At 40.5% G+C, this 19,981-nt stretch overlaps 1 protein-coding gene across 4 annotated transcripts in view; it reads left to right on the top strand.

Moving 5' to 3' along the window:
* Positions 1–19,981, top strand: part of LOC125456889 (ribosomal protein S6 kinase alpha-3) — a 104,577-nt gene that overhangs the window by 6,268 nt on the left and 78,328 nt on the right. For 3 of the 4 annotated variants that reach the window (XM_048540403.2, XM_059650412.1, XM_059650413.1), the window contains one exon: positions 10,473–10,535. In XM_048540403.2, the coding sequence (XP_048396360.1) occupies positions 10,473–10,535 (63 nt within the window). The remainder of the gene's footprint in view (positions 1–10,472; positions 10,536–19,981) is intronic. The other variant, XM_059650411.1, reaches the window with a different exon arrangement.

Genomic DNA, 19,981 nt, shown 5'->3' with positions numbered 1-19,981 from the left:
GGGACTCAGGAAATGACTGACTTGCCACAGTACCCCAAGCCTCCGACCTGCTGTTGTAGCCACTGTATTTATCTGGTGACTCTAGTTGAATTTCCAGTCGGTTGTAACCCCAGGATGTTGTTAATGGGGGATTCAGTGAAAGCAACATCATTGAATGTCATGGGGTAATGGTTAGATTGTCTCTTATTGGAGACAGTCGTTACCTAGTATTTGTGTGTGAGAACATTCCTTGCCACTTGTCAACCCAAGCTTGGATATTGTCCAGATCTTCTTCATTTGAGGAGTTGTGAATGGTGTTGAACATTGCCCAATAATCGCTGAGCATCCCCACTTCTGACCTTTAAGATAGAGGGAAAGGTCATCGAAGCAGCTGAAGACAGTTGGATCAAGAGCACTACCCTGTGGAACTCTTCCAGAGATGCCCTAGAGCTGACATGACTGAGCTCCAACAACTATGACCATCTTCTAAGTGTCTGGTATGACTCCAAGAATTGAAGAATTTTCCCCCGATTCCTATTGATTCCAGTTTTACTAGGGCCCCTTCTTACCACACTTGGTTGAATGTGGGCTTGATGTCAAATGCTGTCACTCACCTCACCCCAGGAATTCAGTACCTTTTTTGTCAATGTTTGAATCCAAGTGCAATGAGGTCAGGAGCTGAGCAGGTGCTCCTTGATATTACTGACACCTTCGATCACTTTACTGGTGATCAAGAGTAGACTGATAGGGTGATAATTGGCTGGATTGGATTTGTCCTGATTTTTGTGAAAATTACCTGGACAGTTCTCCATACTGTTGGGTAAATGCCAGTATTATAACTACTGGAAAAGCTTGGTGATGGGACTGGAAAATTTTGGAGCAAAAGTTTTCAGTATTACTGGAGTGTTGTCAGGGCCCGTCGCCTTTGCAGTATCCAGTGCTTCAAGTTATTTCTTGATATCACTGAGTCAAATTGGCTGACTGGCACCTGTGATGCTGGAGGAACATCCACATGGCACTTCTGGTAGAAGGTTGCAGTGAACACTTCAAACATATCTTTTACACTGGTTTGTTGGTCTCTTCCATGATTTGAGAACATGGATATTTGTGGAAATGCCACTTCCAGTGAGTTGTTTATTTGTCCACCAGTATTCAAAACTGGATATGGGCAGGACTGTAGAGCTTAGATTTGATAATAGGCTATGGGATAGCTCATGTCTTTCACGCTTCTGTTTTGCATGCAAGTAATTTTTTATTTGGGTAGTTTCACCAGGTTGACACCTCATTTAGGGTATGCCTGGTGCTGCTCCAGGCATTCCCTCTTGCACTCTCCATTGAACCAGAGTTGGTCCCCTGGCTTGGTAGTAATGGTTGAAGAGGAGGATAGTCCAGATGACAAGGTTGTGGACCTTGTTGGAATACAGTTCTACTGTTGATGGCTGCAGTGCCACATGGATCCCAGTCATGAGTTGCTAGATCAATTTGAAGTTTGTCCTGTTTAGCGTTCTATTTGAACTAGTTGATAAGTTTACTTTAGTTAGTCTTTCTGTGATATCCTGTCTATTTCACCTGCCCCTTGCTGCAACACCCACTTTTTACATGCTGACAGCAGATTCTTGGATTCGTCTTATGCAGTATGGCACTTTTTATTCTATCTTTTCTGGTCATGTTTTCCTTTTCAGTACTGTAGTCTATTTGGTTTAATTTATCATTGAAAGCAATTAACTTAGGAGAATTGTTTGCCGATTTTGTTTCATCATATTTTCCAGCTTTTAGTCATCTAAAGATCCGTTGCTTTGATTCACCTACTTTTGCCTCTTGTTAGGATGCCCTTGGCCAGCAGCTGATACATCTCTCCTTAAAGGCCACCTCTTCCTTTGTGATCTTGGTTCTCCTTTGGGTTCCGTTTTACCTGGGATGGCAGACAGTGATCCTATTTAAGTTAGCTGTCTTTCAATTAGAAATCTACTTCAATTAGGAGTCTCTCCTACCTTGTCTCCATTGCTAATATGAACGTTATGATCATTCTCATCCAAGCATTCTTCCCATACATTTGGTCCTCTTCATTCCAGAGGAATAGAACCAGTTCCCTGGCACTGAGGCAGCAATGCTAACCTCTTTCTACTCCAGTGTCTTTGTCATGCTCTTTCTCCTTCTCAACTCCAACAGAATGAACTTTTTTTCCCCCTCTGGCTCATCCCCTCTTTCAGATTCCACAATGCCTTTGTTATTTAATATGATGACCCAACTGGACATTTCTCCTTTTCCTATTTTTCTTCACATTTTGTACGTGTTAATTTTTACCAGTACTCTGATATTAAGTCTCATTTCTATTATTGTCACTACATCGTGCTTCCACATGATCATTTTTCTTTTTAGGTCACCAACTTTACTCGCCACAGTTGTGCTTTTACATATTTGTATTCTAAACTTGTCACTGTATTCCTTTATAGTCTTCCATGTTCTGCTATCTAATAATGCACTATTCCTTTTCCAGTACTAATCAAAATCCTTGCTCCCTTATGAACTGCCTTTTTCCTACTTCTGTACGTTGGCGTATATCCCCTGCCTGTTTAATTTATATCCTATCCAATCTCAGTTGTGAACCTCCCCACTCAACTATTGGTCCCAGTTTGACATGCAGTCCATCCCTTTTAAGCAGTTCAACATTTTTTTAGTGGAATTTGAATGTGTATTACAGGTGATGGTCAATCTACTTTGTGGTCGAAGAAAATTGTGCAGTTGTGCACCTGTTGTAGTTGAACGTTAATAACTAAATGCAGCACCTCTGGTTTCAAATTCAGTGTCAAATTGTGGAAAGCAGCCAGTTTTATGATCTTGCAATAAAGTAGAAAGTCTCCTTGTTTATTTTGTCACACTTATACTATAGAATATTATTCATTGAATAGCGATTTGGTTTATTCCAAGTTGAAGACTGATATCTCCTTTTGGGTATTTTCTCCTGGATGGTGCATTTTTTTCATTAATAATGTCTGCCTCCCTAGCAGAGGTACAAATGACAATATTTCAACCAATTAATTCTGAACTCTGCTTTTCATACATTGCAATTGCAATGTACATTGCAACTTGATATCTTGCTTTAAAAGCACCCCTGAAGTTTTTTGAAATGGTGCCTTGGGATCTTTTTCATCCCTCTACAAGGAAAGATAGGGCTTCAATTTAACACACCGCTTGAAAAATATATACTTTTTGCAGTGCAACATTCCCTCAATACCGCACTGTAGTGTTGGCCTGCATTTTGCTTTCCAGACTATGAAGTGAGCCTTCAAACCTGTGACAAAAATGCTGCAACTGAACCATGGCTGATGATTTGATGGCTGACCAGCTTGGTAAGCTCAATATGAAAGTGTTAATTGTATTGATTGGTAGGAGCTGATTGAAGAATAAAGTTCATATTGCTAGATGCTGCATCAGTGATTGCTCATACAACATGGAATACCAGGGGCATTTATGACATGGTCAAAAGACAACAGTTCCTTCAGTAGAAGGAAGAGTTCTGTTAAAGGCAGAGGAGATTCTCACGGAATGCATTAAACGGTTGGAGAGATTTGTGGAATGTGATGCAGTACAAGGACAATGGTGACAATGCTAATGCAAACTATTGAATATTGTGGAGAAAGTGTTTGCCTGCAGTGGCCTGGTCAGATTTCAGATCTTGGTAGATACACTGCAGTATGTATCAGATGTATTTTCAGAACTGCAAGATCCACAGTTGTTCAGTTGTTCAATATGGCAGGTGCAAGAAAATCTCATGATTAACGGAGAGATCTACATTCCCTACATTGGTTTCATCATGCGTTTCAAACAATAGTGAAGGTATTTAAGAAAAAAAAACCTGTTTTTTCTAATCAATCTATTCAGAAATGTTACACCTCTAGTGCAGTTGGGACTTGAACCCTGGCCTACTGGCCCTGGGGTAGGGACACTACCACTGTACCACAAAAGGGCCCTTTTTACCTGCTTTGCTTTCTCTGCACTGTATTTAAGCTGCTGAAGAAAATTAGCTGCAAGCCAAGGCTATTCATTATTTTATCCATTATGTGGTCTTTGGAAGGATCAGTTGTGATGGGGGCAACAATACTTTTGAGATCTGCAGTAGGTCAAACAAGGATCCATGTTGGTACTGACAACTTTTGGCATGTTATCTTTGTCAAATGCTCTCAATTTGCCTACAGAGGGTTTCTGCTTACCAGAGCTGATGGTCGAGCGGGATTGTTTCTGGTGATACTTACAGATAATGAACAGAATTTTGGATCAGCTGGAATTGATGTCAAAAGTATGGTCAGGCAAGCAGTAAAACAGTTTAGTTTAGAGATGTTGAAGAATGGATATGTTATCAGCAGCTGATAGGTACTGGGCGATAAGCTAACTTCAGCTGCAAAGCATCGACAAAATAAATTGTGGACATCCAGTCTGCACAATGAGTGTCTAGTATGATAAGATGCGCAGTGGAGAAATTTTGGCTGGCTTTGGTACTGTAGAGCTAGGTATTGATGATAGGAACTGACCACATGTTTGGCTAATAATACTAGGTGGCAATACTTAGATACACAGCAGTGGGGACCACTGTAATGGTCACTGGATGTAATGGTCTCAGTTGCAAGGGGCAAAGTCAGTGTCGTAGATACTCTTGCTCAAATTATATTTGGAATTGTTAGAGGGCTTGCACACTGACCTGGACAGCAGGAGAGAGAGATTGATAAAGAATAATCTTTTTCAGTTAAGAACCTGAAGAGCAGTTACAGAATTTTAAAACTGTGGTAACAACAGGAAATGTTATGCATGATTTTGATTCAGATCCTTTGGTTCAGTGGATGAACTGAGAAGAAGGATGTCCCTTTTTTTTGAGCATTAAAAATCATCAGTTCATTCCTTTTGCCTCTTAACATATCAGAACAATATTAAGTAAAATCAGGCAGACATGTGACTGCAGCAAGAGTGTATTGACCTTCCTTGGTGCAGACCTGACTTGTCCTCTGTTAATTGGGGAGTGTCTTTTTGTATAGTTCTCTGGTGTGTTCCTACTGTGGAAATGACCATTTAGGATTATCGCCATGAAGAGTTAACACATGGAAGACTGGTATTTCTCCTACCCACTGAACGTTCTTGACTCATGGGTTTGGCCCGAGTCTTATTTGGTTGAGATTCCTTTTATCCTTCAATGTTGCAGCACACTTGTGGCTTATACAAATTGTCTTTTGAGCTCCAAATAGCGAAATATTCTTAATGTGATATAGGGGTTTCCCCAGATGTGGCTGATGCATTCGTCATTCTCTCAATGCAATGTGAACAAAGCTCTCTTCTCTTAGCCTATAGTATAATGGGAAATGAGGTAAATTTCAAGTAAACTTCTCCACCTTTCCACTAATTCCAAATGCTCCCCATGTGCAAATGGTGAGCAGTGACACCCTTAAGCTTATTTCAGCCAGCTGCTCGCAGTGATTGTGAGCAACCCTGTCATCTCTTAGCCAAACAGATACATGGCTCATATTGTTCTCTCCTTTTCCCTGGAGAATTAAATGGTTTCCACTCTACCATGCAACAAAATGAGGGGAATTTGATGTAAATGGTCCCATCGTGGAGGAGGAAGCTGACTCCAATCTTTCACCACCCCCAAATAAAAGAATTTCATTGGGTATAAAAGTCTTTCCAACAAATTCAGTCCCATATTCACTGATTTTTCATTTCGCTGCAACAAATTTCACTGCAACAAATTTCACTGGGTTTGAAGATCAATGACTCTGAAATAACCAAGAGTTCCTCAGGATGGTGTACTTTGCTCAGACATCTTCAGCTGCTTAATCATTCCATGACCAAATGCAGCAAGTCATGTTTGAGCCTCAAGTGGCAGGCGATGACTGTATCCAAAAAGAGAATCTGCTCATTGCCTCTTGATATGTCCTGGTATTATTAGTATTGCATCTCTCTCAATCAACATCCTGGAGGTTGCATTGACCAGAAATTTCAGTGGACTAATTATATAAATACAAGTTGGAGCCTGGGAAGCCTGTGGTGTCGCTTATCACCTGACTTCCCAAAGCCCATCCACACGCGAGCAACGGATGGAATACCCCCTCACTTGGCTGGAAGAGTGCAGCTCCAACAATGCTCAGGAAGCTTGACATCATCCAGGACGAAGTCTGCCTGATTGCTGATATGCAAGGAGAATATGGTGCCAGTTGTATGTATCATTGAGACAAAAATTTACCAAAACTTATTCAATAGCACCTTTCAAATCCACAACCACCACCACTTAACGCAACAGATCCTTTGGAACGCTGTCACCCGCAAGTTCCCTTATAAGCCAAACACAGCCTGACTTTCAAATTATTGTTGCTGTTTTGGTGTCACTTGGTCAAAATCCTCTCTCCCACCCTCATGGACTACTTAAAATAATTGGATTATAATGGTTCCACAGGGGTGTTTATTGTCACCTTTGGAAAGATAACAAGGGATTGAAAGTAAATACTGGCCCAACTCATAACACCCATATCCCATGAATGAATTAAAAACAAACTTGGTTGAGAGCTGTGGGGTTCTTTGGCATGCTTCTGTTGTGCTTGAATTTTTAAAACACTGGAACAGAAGTAAGCAATTTAGTCCCTTGAGCCTGTTCTAACAGTTGGATTGTGAATGATAAGCATATCGACTCCAGTTAACACCTCTCCATGTCATATCTTACAGATCAAAAATATCAGTCTTTGCCATGAAAATTGAATGGTTTGGTAGGTGCTTTTTTGGGAAACAGGTGCAGATTTCCTCTTTCGGTTTCTTTCCTAAATGGCCTGACTCACATTTGAAGATTATTGTCCCATTGTTGACCCAGAGATCTCCTCCACATTAAAGTGGTCCATTGTGTGTGTCAGTCAAAAAGTCATCTAACTGTTCTAAATCAATTTCCAGCACTTGGCCCATAGCCTTGTGTGCCTCTATCACAAATGCAAATTTAAGTTAAGAGCGATTCTGCCTCCACCACCCTTACGGGCACTAAGGATTCCCACTAGCCTCTGGGTGAAGAGAACGTTTTTCTCACATCTCCTCTAAACGTTCTGCCCCTTACCTTAAATCTGTGCACCCTGGTCAGTGATTCCTACGTCAAGGGGCAAAAGTCTCTTTGTATGTGCCCTTTAATTTAAAACGTTTTCACTCTCAATCTCCTTCGCTCAATGAAAAGAAATCCCAGTCTGCCCAATCTCTTTGTAACTGAAACTCTCCAGTTCAGGCAACATACTGGTAGATCTCCTCTACACCTTTTCCAGTGCTATCACATCAGTCTTGTAATGTGATTTCTAGAACTGCCAATACTACTCTAGCTGTGGCCCAACCAACATTTTATGCAGTACCAAGATAACCTCTCTCTGCTCTTAAACAGTATGCCTTGACTAGTAAGCAGAAGCTTCTATTCCTGAAATAATACTATTGTATTTATATGGTTTCACTTTTTGGGGCAGTGAGACTGCTTGTAAAGTTTACATTTAACTGTGCAGGAGAGGTGTTGCAACCTCTGCAGCAGACAGATTTAACACAGATTGCTTCCTGCTGTAATGAGAAGAAACTTCAGTCATATTACCCTTGTTGCCCATTGTTCTCAGTTGAATGCAAATTGCTACAATTTGGCATAGAGGAAGAACAAAGTTGTGGTTGGTTGGCTCGCCAACCAAGTTCGTTAATCCGCAGACATTTTATTACCCTGGTGGGTAACATCATCACTGCAGTCTCTGATGAAGTGCTGTTGTGTTTTCCCACTTGTTATTTAAATTCTGGTGTCCATTGAACTGGATTACCTCACTTCCCGTTTTCCTTTGCAGTGGAGTGTATATGGGGTCTGGCTCTGTGTTTATTGATGGCTTTCCTTAGTGAAATACCAGGCTTCTAGGAATTCCTGTGTTTGTCTCTGCTTTGCCTGTCCCAGGATCTTGGTGTTGTCCCAATTGAATTAGTGGTTCTCCTCATCTATGTGGATGGAGTTGAGTATTGGTCGTGTCATTTTGTTGCCAATTGATGAACAAAATTATATACATTCTCTGGGACTTCTGCTTGAATTTAATAACCCAGGCCCATGAGTTACAAGTTTCAGCTATTTGGTTATCAGAAAACTGTAATGATGTAGTAGCCTGCTATCTATAGAACTGGAGTAGCATCTTGCAGATGATGATAGTGAATTTGAATTCTGTAATGACAAGTTGTGCAATTGGAATAATCCTTCTGAAAAGAGAAGGGTGATGGGTGAGTTAAAGGTAGGTTTAACTCATGAAAGCTTTCATTAGAGCACTGTTGACTTCTGGGAAGGAGCAAAAATTGGAAGCCATCAAGGCCATAAGATAGCCACCAAGGATTCCAGTAGGGAATTCAGAAGTTGGGAATGTTGCATTTCTTTCTGCAGGGAGCTGCTGAGGGGAATACCACAGTTGCATTTGAGCAAGTCTGTAGTTGGACCATAAACAGCAATGGCAATGAATGGTTGGACTAAATGAACTGGGTTTTTTTTCTATGCACTTAATATAAGTCTGTTTACATGATTGGCTCCAAAATCTGGGTGACTGACTAAGATCTGATAATAAATGCAATATTTCTGGCATCATGCTTATCCCAAAAAAAGTCCTTTTCAAGCATAAATTTAAGAATCATTTAATAAAAATGTAGTTGATAGTGCTAAATTATTCCCAGCATTTTTCTTGAGTCTGTGCTGGGATCTTAACTACTATCTGATGGGAAAGAATATTGTAGTCATACAACTAGGCCTGTATTTCAGAACTTTGGATAGAGTAAATTTTTTATTTGGCATTTGAGTAGAGTAATTGTTAATTACCTTGAGAGAGGTAATAACCTTGGGCTAATGGGAATGAACTGTCCTTTCTCTTTCCTATCTGGTAAACTGAATCCCAGCATTGATTGTCCATATCTGCATCAGCGACTTCAACACTGTCTTCCTGTTACTCTTCATTTCACTTTTTCTTCCCCAAAATCAACTCTCGTTTACAGTAAGTGTATTTGTATTAAGTAGTTGATCCATACTTTTTTTTTAAAAACAAATTCTTCAAATTCAGGCTGGGTTCAGTTAGAGACAGATGTTTATACCTTAGCCGCTTTGTCATTTGTATGCTTAAAGTACTTTGTGGCCAAGGATTAGTTGATCTAGTTTTTTTTGCTCCCCCTACCCTTTGTGATTGAGTTTCCACCATTTAAGGTCCAGATTTTAAAAGCTGGATAATGTGAGTCATAATAATTGGTCAACTTGCTCAGCAGGAGGCTGACTTAACTACAAATCATCTGAACCACTATCCGGGGGAAAAGTAGTTGTCCTTCAGCAGCTTGGCAGTTGGACTTTTTATAGAAGCTTTATCCACTATTCCATTTCATGAGACTATTTGGTTGGGTGATGTCATTGTGTAATAGGTAAATTTCAGTGAACCACTGTAAACAAATAAAATGACTTAACATATTTAGAAGGTGCTACATAATAGGCCCTGTTTTTCTAAATTTTGCTTGAATTTAGATGAAGTTACTGCATATAATGTTAGATCAAAGTTTGTACTAAAATCTGACTTAATGATTTATTTGCAGTGTAGATTTTAATGTCGCTCAAATGTCATTCATTGGCCTATGTTATTTTCCCCTTAATGCAAATATTTTAAAGATACAGCATCTTTCACAGACATGCTAAACGCATACAACATCTCAAACCACTTTACAACCAAAAATGGTATATCTGTGACTACATTTCACTTCGAAAATAACAGCAATGATGCCACCAACGAGATGGTAATGGTCAGACAATGTGTTTTGGTTTTTAAGGAGTACTGGGTAGACATTGGCCAGGGCATGCTTAAAATAAATTCACTGAACAACCTAGTGGTCATGTCCTTTGTAATTTGAATAAGTTTATCAATCAGGAACTTACTTGAGATGGGAAATGCTTTGATTAGTTTAGGACTGGGAATTTTGGTGAATGGGGTTGTACATCTTTGATGTAAGATCACTCTTGTCCTCTGGACTGTGGGGCTCTAAATGGAAAGAATTTGTGGATAGGGAATTGAAATTGTAATGTCTTATGAATCGTTTCATCAAATCCTTTCAGTGGCTTTTAGGATATTATTGGCAGTGGAGTTATTTACCTTCAGATGCGATACATCCTTGTCCTCCATTCTTGGTTGATATCTAGTTTATTTGGATGTGTCTTAAAAGTGAAAATTTTAAGTCACTTGTTAAAATGTTACTTGCAAAGGACCTTAGCACCTTTTTGTTCTAACAAAATTGCTGCGGAAGTTATGCTGTCGTGAGTAAATATAGAGAAATCACATCTCTGCTAAGTAAAATTCTTCACATTTTCTTTCTGAAGATAATCTCCCTGCAAAAGCATCAAAGGATAAGCTTTTGATAAATTCTCACTTAGTCTAATTTAAAAACTTAGGTAGTGTTTTTAAAGAGAACTTGACTATCTATAATTACGGTTTTCCTTTTAAATTTTATAGCAGGATGGCCAACAAATGGCAGATGAGCCCATGTCTGAAGATGAGGCAGTTCTTCTTCAACCAGTAAGTTGATATTTAAAATGTGACTTCATATGTGGTTTTTCAAGCTGATTGAGAATTGTAATCTGCTGTCTAAATAATTTATAGAAAAGTATTAATAATTCACTCATTTTCTTACTGATGTGAAGAACATGCCAATCTCAGTTGTTTAAAGTTCTTTCAAACATAATTTGTTGTTGAGCTTGCTAAGCCACACACGTAGTTTCGAGATTTGAACTCTGGTTTGTGCCTGATCTTATCATAATTTTGGCTGCCCTAAAGGTAAAAATATCCAGGAAAATTCCTGTTACTGATAATGAGAATTGTGAATGGCAGTTATCTGGTGAGGGTAGGAATGGCTTAACTTGAGATTTGCCAGTTAACCCTGAATTCACGATTGAAGTGCGTGCATGAAAGACCATGTCCATTCCTAATTGCAAATTTATTTATTAAGACTATACTTGACAGCTCGTCCTCACTACAACTGTCTTGCAGACTGGTCATTTCTGTCAGTCCTGCCAGAAAAGAGATTATAACTTAAAGTTGGCTTGACCAAAATGATAACTCCCCTAAAGTAGCATAGCTTTTGTGCTCCTGAGATGCTGCTTGGCCTGCTGTGTTCATCCAGCCTCACATTTTATTATCTTGGAATCTCCAGCATCTGCAGTTCCCATTATCTATAAATTCCAGAGTTGGGTGTGTCCCCGTGCTTTGTCAGCATAGTTTTCCCTCCTATTATATCCTATTGCAGAGATTTCCATTACCATTTTGATCAAGGTCGTGACCTGCCAAGTAACTTCCTCTTTTTGCAGCTTTTGGTTGCCAATTTCTTTGAATTGTCTTAGGTTGTTTATATGCAGTACTAACAGGCATTGTAAGCAAGGGCTTTTCAACAATGGGAGCTATTTAAGCATTGTATAGCCACTAAATTGACCAAGCTGTCAGCCATTTAAGGGTAGTTGACAAGTAGTCTGTCCAAAATCATTTGGAAGGAATCTAACTGCTGTTTATTCCTTTACTAGTGCTTCATTACCTTGATACTGTAGAATTAGAAAACCCCAATTAGCAATTTTAAGTAAGCATAGTTCAACTTAATTAAGAGGCAAAAAATGTCACTAAAGCATGGTTACTTATCGCACAGTGTTTATACCTTCTGTCACCCAGATATCATAGTTTCTTTTTTCTAACTTTTACTACTTTTAGATTAGTTTTAAATATAGACTTTAAAACTACTGTTGTCTCTCTGTCCCTGTTGCAAGACCAGTCTGATACTTTATTTAAAGATAGACCTGATGCGCACTGTGGTTTTATCAAATCTAACAAGCTAGGAGAAGGTAATCAGAGCAGTTGTCCTCAGTATTATTTTAAGCAGCATGCTTTCATTTATATGGCTGTATTTATGTTCCTAGATATAGAGTCACTCATAGCGCAGGAACAGATCCTTTGGTCCAACCAGTCCATCCCAAACACAAGCTAGTCCCATCCATCTACTCCTGACCCATATCCCTCCCAACCTTTCCTCCTCTTATACATATCCAGATGTCTTTAAAACATTTGTAATTGTATCCATATCCACCACTTCCTCAGGAAGTTCACTCCATGCTCAAACCACCCTCTGTGAAAAAGAAAAAAAAATTAGCCCTCATGCCTTTTTAAAATCTCCCTTTTCACCTTAAAAGTGTGCCCCCCTAACCTTGAAATTGGCCATCCATGGGAAAACGCAGCTATCAATAACTCTGTCATACCTCTTATTATTTTATGAACTTCTATCAGGTTGCCTCTCGATCTCCTACTCTCCAGTGGGGGGGCGGGGAGGGGGGGGGGAGGAGGAGGGGAGAGAGAGAGAGAGAGAGAGGTCCTAGCTTATCCAGCCTTTTTTTGTAACTTGAACCTTGCATACCTGGCAACAGCCTGGCAAATTTCTTCCAAATCTTCTCCAGCTTCATATCCTTCCTCTAACAGGGCAACCAGAACTGGGACACAGTACCCCAGAAGAGGCCTCACCAATGTCCTGTGCAACCTTGACTTCCAATTCCTATACTCAAAGGACTGAGCAATGAAGGCAAGCAGGCTAAACACCACCTTAACTACCCTGTCCATATGTGATGCAGACTTCAAAGAATTGTATACCTGAATCCTTAGCTCTCTTTGTTCTACAGTACCACCCAATGTCGTACTATTAATTGTTTAAGCTCTAACCTTGTTGAACCAAAATGCAATACCTCACAGTATCTGGATTGAACTTCAGCTGCCATTTTTCAGCCCACTGACTCATTTGATCAAGATCCCTTTGTAATCTTAGAAAACCTTGTTCACTGTCTACGGTACCCCTGATGTTGATATCATCTGCAAACTTAGCATGCTTTCTATATTCTCATCCAGACCATTTCTATAAATGACAAACAAAAAGAGGACCCAGAACCCATCCCTGTGGAATACTGCAAGTTCAACAGAAGACTAAATTCAGATGTCTGATTCAGTTACTTAGTGAAATAATACACAAACCTGAAGAAATTATTTTAAAAAAAAACAGCTTTGATCCTCTCCCTAAAGCAGAGGCTGTGGTACAGCTATTCAGCATCTATCCACTAGAATTACTTGAGACCAATAAAGGGTCAGCACATTGTACTCGAGATCCTCGTCCTCTTCGCTTTTTTTTTTGAACCACTGCAATCCTTAAATCTTTCTTCACCTTTAGCCATTTGTGCATCCCCCATTTCCTTTGCGCACCTTTTTGACAGTTGTGCCTTCGGCTATCTAGGTCCTAAATTCTTGAACTCCTTTACTAAGTTAATCTGCGTGTCCTCTCCTATGATTCACTTGGAGCCTCACTCTCCAAGATTTTAACTGCCTGCTCTATAATCCCCTCTTTGGATGAATTTAATTTTTTTTTTCTGATCAACATCCTGCAATGCACGTTGCAACAATTTTCTACATTAAAGGGTTTATTAAAAGAAGTTGAAAAATCAGTCAATATTTACTAATCTTGACCCAACTAGGTAAGTGAGTATATATCAAAGACAGCAAGCTAATCAGCATCCAGGAGGAGAAAAAATTAAACTTATTACATAACAATACAGCAGCAGTTTTGATTTCTGTTTCGCTACATTCTATGAAAGACTGTTCTGCTTTCGCTGCTGATGATTGTGTTTGAAAATGCGTAGAATGCACGCTGAAGACTGCTGAAAATGTTTAAATTTTGATGTTATTTTGCTGTGAGCTGATATAATATGGAAAAGGCTCTGTTCAAGTTGAGTTGTAAGTATTGTTTTAACTATTCCTTAAAACAATACTTACAACTCAACTTGAACAGAGCCTTTTCCATATTATATCAGCTCACAGCAAAATAACATCAAAATTTAAACGTCTTCAGCGTGCATTCTACGCATTTTCAAACACAATCATCAGCGGCGAAAGCAAAACAATGTTATTACTTACACTGGCAAAAATAAGGATAAAAGCATTAAACCAGTCATCAGTGTGATATTGTCACGTTAACTGCAATCTGAATTGTAGTTTTAAACTACGGTGAAAAAAGTGCATCAAATACTCTGGAAAATAGAATCTTTTCTTTTTTAGTATGATGTATGAATAACTGAAGTGAAAGTTCAGTTATAACTAGTTTAACGTTACTTATTTTCTGGCACCTGAAACAGTGTTAGCTGTTACAATTTTCAGTTCTGATTGAAAAAACAAATGCAGTCCTGTTCTTAGATTTAATGCTTTGTGTTTCAAAAGTGTAGAAATCATCAATAGTGAGAGTGCTCTGGTAGTTGGCATTCACCTTTCTAGTGAACTTCCAGTAATCTGTTTCTTTCTGCTACCAAGCTCTTTGATCAGACTGGATTTGTGTTGCATCTTTGGTTGTGACTTGCCGCATTTTATATTTCTGTTTTAGATTTGAAAACGACTGTCAGTTGATCTCCAATTTATATTCCATCACTTGTTAAACCCCGGAGTTGAGCCTTTGTAGATTTGACCATGGTTGCTCGTAGATCAACTTATTACGCGTAGCAGCTGCATAGTGGTCTGAAGGTTGTGGATGTCTTTTAGCTAATTCAAGAATCATTCATGTCTGTTTCAATTGTCTTTCTGCTGCCAAAGGGTTCCACTCATCCTCCTTCATTCTGAAACCTGTTGTGTGTTTCTAAGGCTAGACCAGTCATAAGCAACACAGTCTCGTGTTCCTGGTAGTTTGCAGTTTTAAAACATGAGCAGTTCAAAGGAACTAAAACTAGATGATAGTTGATTTGAGGAAGTCTTCATGTTCCTCATTATGCAGCCTGGATGTTTTGATTTGAGAGTTCACAAACATGTGAAAAATTACTAAGGTTTTTGGAGTAGATCTGTAGCTCGGGTTGTGGATGTTGAGGTTTGTTGTACTGCAGACGTTTCGTTGCAGTGCTTAGTAACATCCTCAGAGCAGCCACTGTTGAAGCATCGGTGTGTTTTCCCACTTGGTTTTTAAAACTGTGGGGTCCGTTGCGATAGAATGCCTATGGGGTCGAGTTGAATGAGTTTACTAATAGCATGCTTTGTGGAGTGCCATTCTTCCAGGAATTCCTCTGCTTGTCTCTGCCTAGCCTGTCCCAGGATCTTGGTGGTGTCCCAGTCAAAGTCGTGGTTCTCCTTGTCCATGTGAAGTGAGATGAGTCATGATAGCCATACACAAACCGGGTATTGAACTTCAATAGTAACCATCCCAGTGCGCACAAACAAAGCTGCATGTGAACACTATTTATTTAAAAAGGCAGCAACATGGAACTATGCCAACAGGAGGAGGAATACTTCTTCCAAAGTGTTCAAGGATAATGGATATCCAAAGAACCAGGTCAGGAGATGCCTACAGGAACAGCATCAGAAAGATTCTACACGCCCTGACACACTCATCACACTATCCTACGTCAGAACTCACCACAAGACTTCTACGACCGCTGGGCATCAGAGTGGCACGCAAACCCACATCAACCCTATGACAAGTGCTCACCCAAACTAAAGACCCACTCCCTGCCATGGACAGGACCAATGTCATCTGCAAGATCCACTGCAGAGACTGTGAGAAACACTACGCTGGACAAATAGGAAGGAAACTAACAATGAATACGTGAACACCAACTGACTATAAAAAGACACGACCAATACTCACTTATCTCAATCCACATGGACAAGGAGAACCACGATTTTGACTGGGACAACACCAAGATCCTGGGACAGGCTAGGCAGAGACAAGCACAAGAATTCCTGGAAGCATAGCACTCCACGTAGAAGGCTATTAGTACACACGTTGAACTTGCCCCTGTATACATTCCACTACGGAGGAAACGTGGAAGTGAGGCAATCCATCGCAACGGATCCTAGAGTTTAAAAAGCCGAAAAACACACCAACGCTTCATCGGAGGCTGCAGTGAGGATGTTAGCAAGCACGGTACGAAATGTCTGCAGAACAACAAACCAGCTCGGCGATCCAACCAACCCCAACATGTGAAAAATTTCTGCAACGGAGGTTCAGTGTAATGAAATTTCAAAACGTGACATGAGAGTTTGGTGCGGTTCTATCTGTTGCTCATGCAAATTTTTAAGGTGACATCTTAAGTGTTTTCTTTATTCATTCGTGGAATGTGAGTGCTGCTGTCTGGCCAGCATTTATTGTCCATCCCTGGTTGCCTCTGAGAAAGTGGTGCTCTGCCTTCTAGAACTGTTGCAGTCCAAGTGCTGTGCGTTGATCACAGTGCTGTTAGAAAATTCCAGGATTTTTTGACCCACTGACAGTGGAGGGATAGAGATATGTTTCCAAGTCAAGATGGTGAGTGCCTTGGAGGGGAACTTGAAGGTGCTAGTATTTCCATATACCTGCTGCCTAGTCTTTCATGTTGGAAGTGGTCATGTCTTTAGAAGGTGCTGTCTAAGAACCTTTGAATTTCTGTATTGCATTTTGTAGACTGTACATATGCTGCTTGTACTGAGCTTCGATGGTGGAGGGAGTAGATGTGATGGTAATCAAGTGGGCTGCTTTGAGTGGTATTGAAGCTGCCCCCATTAAGGCATTTGGGAAATATTTTTCACCACACTCCTGACTTGTGCCTTAGATGGCGGGCAAGCTTTGACAATTCAGGAGATAGAACATAGAACATTACAGCGCAGCACAAGCCCTTTGGCCCTCGACGTTGCGCCGACCTGTGAAACCAATCTGTGAAGTCCATCTAACCTACACTATTTCATTATCATCCATATGTTTATCCAATGGCCATTTAAATGTTCTTAAAGTTGGTGAGTCTACTACTGCTACAGGCAGGGCATTCCACGCCCTTACTACTGAGTAAAGAACCTACCTCTGTCTTCTGTTGCCCCTCAATAAAATATCTATCACCCCTCAATTTAAAGCTGCCTCCTCGTGCTAGCCATCACCACCTGAGGAAAAAGGCTCTCTCAGTCCACCCTATCTAATCCTCTGATCGTCTTGTGTGTCTCTATTAAGTTGCCTCTTAAACACCTCCTCTCTAATGAAAACAGCCTGAAGTCCCTCAGCCTTTCCTCCATAAGACCTTCGCTCCATGTCATGCAAAATCCTGGTAAATCTGCTCTGCACCCTTTCCAGTGCTTCCACATCCATCCTATTGTGCGGAGACCGGGAGTGTATGCAGTACTCCAAGTGTGGCCGCACCACTGGTTTTTGTACAGCTGCAACATGACCTCATGGCTGTGAAACTCAGTGCTTCTACCAATAAAACCTAACACACCGTATGCCGCCTTAACAACCCTAGAAACCTGGGTGGCAACTTTCAGGGATCTATGCACATGGTCACAGAGATCTCTGCTCATCCATACTGCCAAGAATCTTACCATTAGCCCAGTACTCTGTACTCTTTCCAAAGCGAATCACCTCACACTTTTACGCATTAAACTCCATTTGCCACCTCTCAGCCCAGCTCTGCAGCTTATGTATGTCCCTCTGTAACCTGCAACAACCTTCCGCACTGTCCACAACTCCACCAACTTTCGTGTCATCTGCAAGTTTACTAACCCATCCTTCTACGCCCTCGTCCAGGTCATATGGCCCTAAAACAGATCATTGTGGTACACCACTAGTAACTGAACTCCAGGATGAACATTTCCCATCAACCACCACCCTCTGTCTTCTTACAGCAAGCCAATTTCTGACCCAAACCACTAAATCGCCCTCAATCCCATGTCTCCATATTTTCTGCAGCAGCCTACCGTGGGGAACCATATCAAACGCTTTGCTGAAATCCATATACACCACATCAACAGCTTTACCCTCATTCACCTGTGTGGTCACCGTCTCAATAAGGTTTGTGAGGCACGACCTACCCTTCACAAAATCGTGTTGACTATCCCGAATCAAATTATTCCTTTCTAGGTGATTATAACTCCTATCTCTTAATCCTCTCCAACACTTTACACACAACCAAAGTAAGGCTCATTGGTCTGTAATTACCAGGGGTGTCCCTACTCCCCTTGACAAGAGAACAGCATTTGCTATCCTCCAGTTTTCTGGCAGTAGTCCTGTAGACAATGATGACATAATAATCAAAGCCCACAGCTCTGCAATCTCCTCCCTAGCTTCCCAGAGAATCCTAGGATAAATCCCATCCAGTCCAGGGGAATCTCGGCTCCAATAAATACAGGAAATACTTTATGAATGAGCTATTGAGGCCACTTGGATAACAACAATTAACTATATCAAGCAGCAAGTCACTAATAATTTCACAAAAGGCACAGTACTTAATTTTTGTTTTTCCAGTAGCTTGAGCCTGTTGATGACCACAACCGTTCAGGTCTAAATCCTGATGCTAGCATGACTGTACTTTGAAAACTGAAACAACCTTGCAGATTTTTTTAAACAGGAAACTAACAAGATGAGTTACCTGCTGCAGTATTCCTAGCCCTTCTGACCTGCACTTGCTGCCACTATTTATGTGGCAAGTCCATTTCAGTTTCTGGTCAATGGTAACACCAAGGATGTTGATAGTGGGGGATTCAATGATGATATTGTTGAATGTCAGGGGGCAATGGTGATGGTCATAGTCTGGCATTTGTGTGGCACAAATGTTATTTCCCCCATGTCACCCCAGGCCTGGATATTGTCCAGATCTTGTTGCATTTGAACATGGATTTTCTCAGTATTTTGAGGAGTTATGAATGGTGCTGAACATTGTGCAGTCGTTGGCAAGTTCCCACTTCTGACCTTTATGATGGTAGAGGGGTCGGTGGTTCGGAGGGAAGGTCATTGAAGCAGCTGAAGATGGTTGCACCTAGGATACTATGCTTTAGATGTCCTGCAGAGACATACTGGGGCTGAGATGACTGAGCTCCAACAACCGCAACCATCTTCCAATGTGATTGCAAGCAGCAGACAGTTTGTCTCCTGATAATCATGGACTCCAGTCATACTGGGACTCTTTGATGCCATGCTCGGTTAATGCTGCTAAAATCTGGACCGTTTAAATATTGGTTGTCACAATAGGTTCCATCACTGGAATGTCCAGTGCATGTTGTCCTGAAACCGATGCAATTATAGTATTACATTTTGTGATTGGAATGATGGATCAGAGTTTTATATTTTAAGTCTGAGGAAGACAATTTCTCATGGCATTGCTTGTCTGCTGAAATTGCTATTTGTCTCAACATATCAATACGGTCTAATCTGAAAAATAATTGTGGAACTTAGGACTGGCTTTGGTTACTGTGCACTGACTGTAGCATAAAACCGTTGTATTGTGTGGCAAAAGTATGTGTAGATGTGTGCTTCTGTTTCCCAAACTGTACTTCAGATTTGCTAGAAAACCATTCTGTATTGTCTGCTATGATTACATAGAATCAGTTTCTAAAAGCAGGCAGGTGCTTTTCGGGGAAGGGGACAAAAAGACTGAAGCAAGAAATGATCTTTTTGGAGAAAAATATACTTAATAAATCTCATTAGCTGTGATAAGTCTCTTCTATGTTATATATTTATCACATGCTCCTGTACCTTGGAGTAATTTGCAGCAAATTTTACAAATATCAATTAAGCATTTCATTTTCTTAAACTCTGGTTGAGTAGACCAATTTCAAAATTTAAAGCGCATTCTAAAAGAGCTAAGCTCTCCTGATGGCTCCTGCCATATTGTCAGTCTTAAATAATTTGAGAAATATCAATTAAAAATTAGACTACCTTTTAACGTTTAACTTAAAATCCGCTTTAATTGATAGAATGGATTGCTTTAAATCAAGATAGTCGGTTCATGTGTCACCAGCTTTTAGATTCAAGCTAACAGTGTGAAGCTGGATGAACACAGGCCAAGCAGCATCTCAGGAGCACAAAAGCTGACATTTCGGGCCTAGACCCTTCATCAGAGAGGGGGATGGGGGAAGGGAACTGGAATAAATAGGGAGAGAGGGGGAGGTGGACCAAAGATGGAGAGAAAAGAAGATAGGTGGAGAGGAGAGTATAGGTGGGGAGGTAAGGAGGG

Source organism: Stegostoma tigrinum, chromosome 12, assembly GCF_030684315.1.
Source record: "Stegostoma tigrinum isolate sSteTig4 chromosome 12, sSteTig4.hap1, whole genome shotgun sequence".
NCBI classification, from domain to species: Eukaryota; Metazoa; Chordata; class Chondrichthyes; order Orectolobiformes; family Stegostomatidae; genus Stegostoma; species Stegostoma tigrinum.
This window is presented reverse-complemented; position numbering and strand designations above follow the sequence as displayed.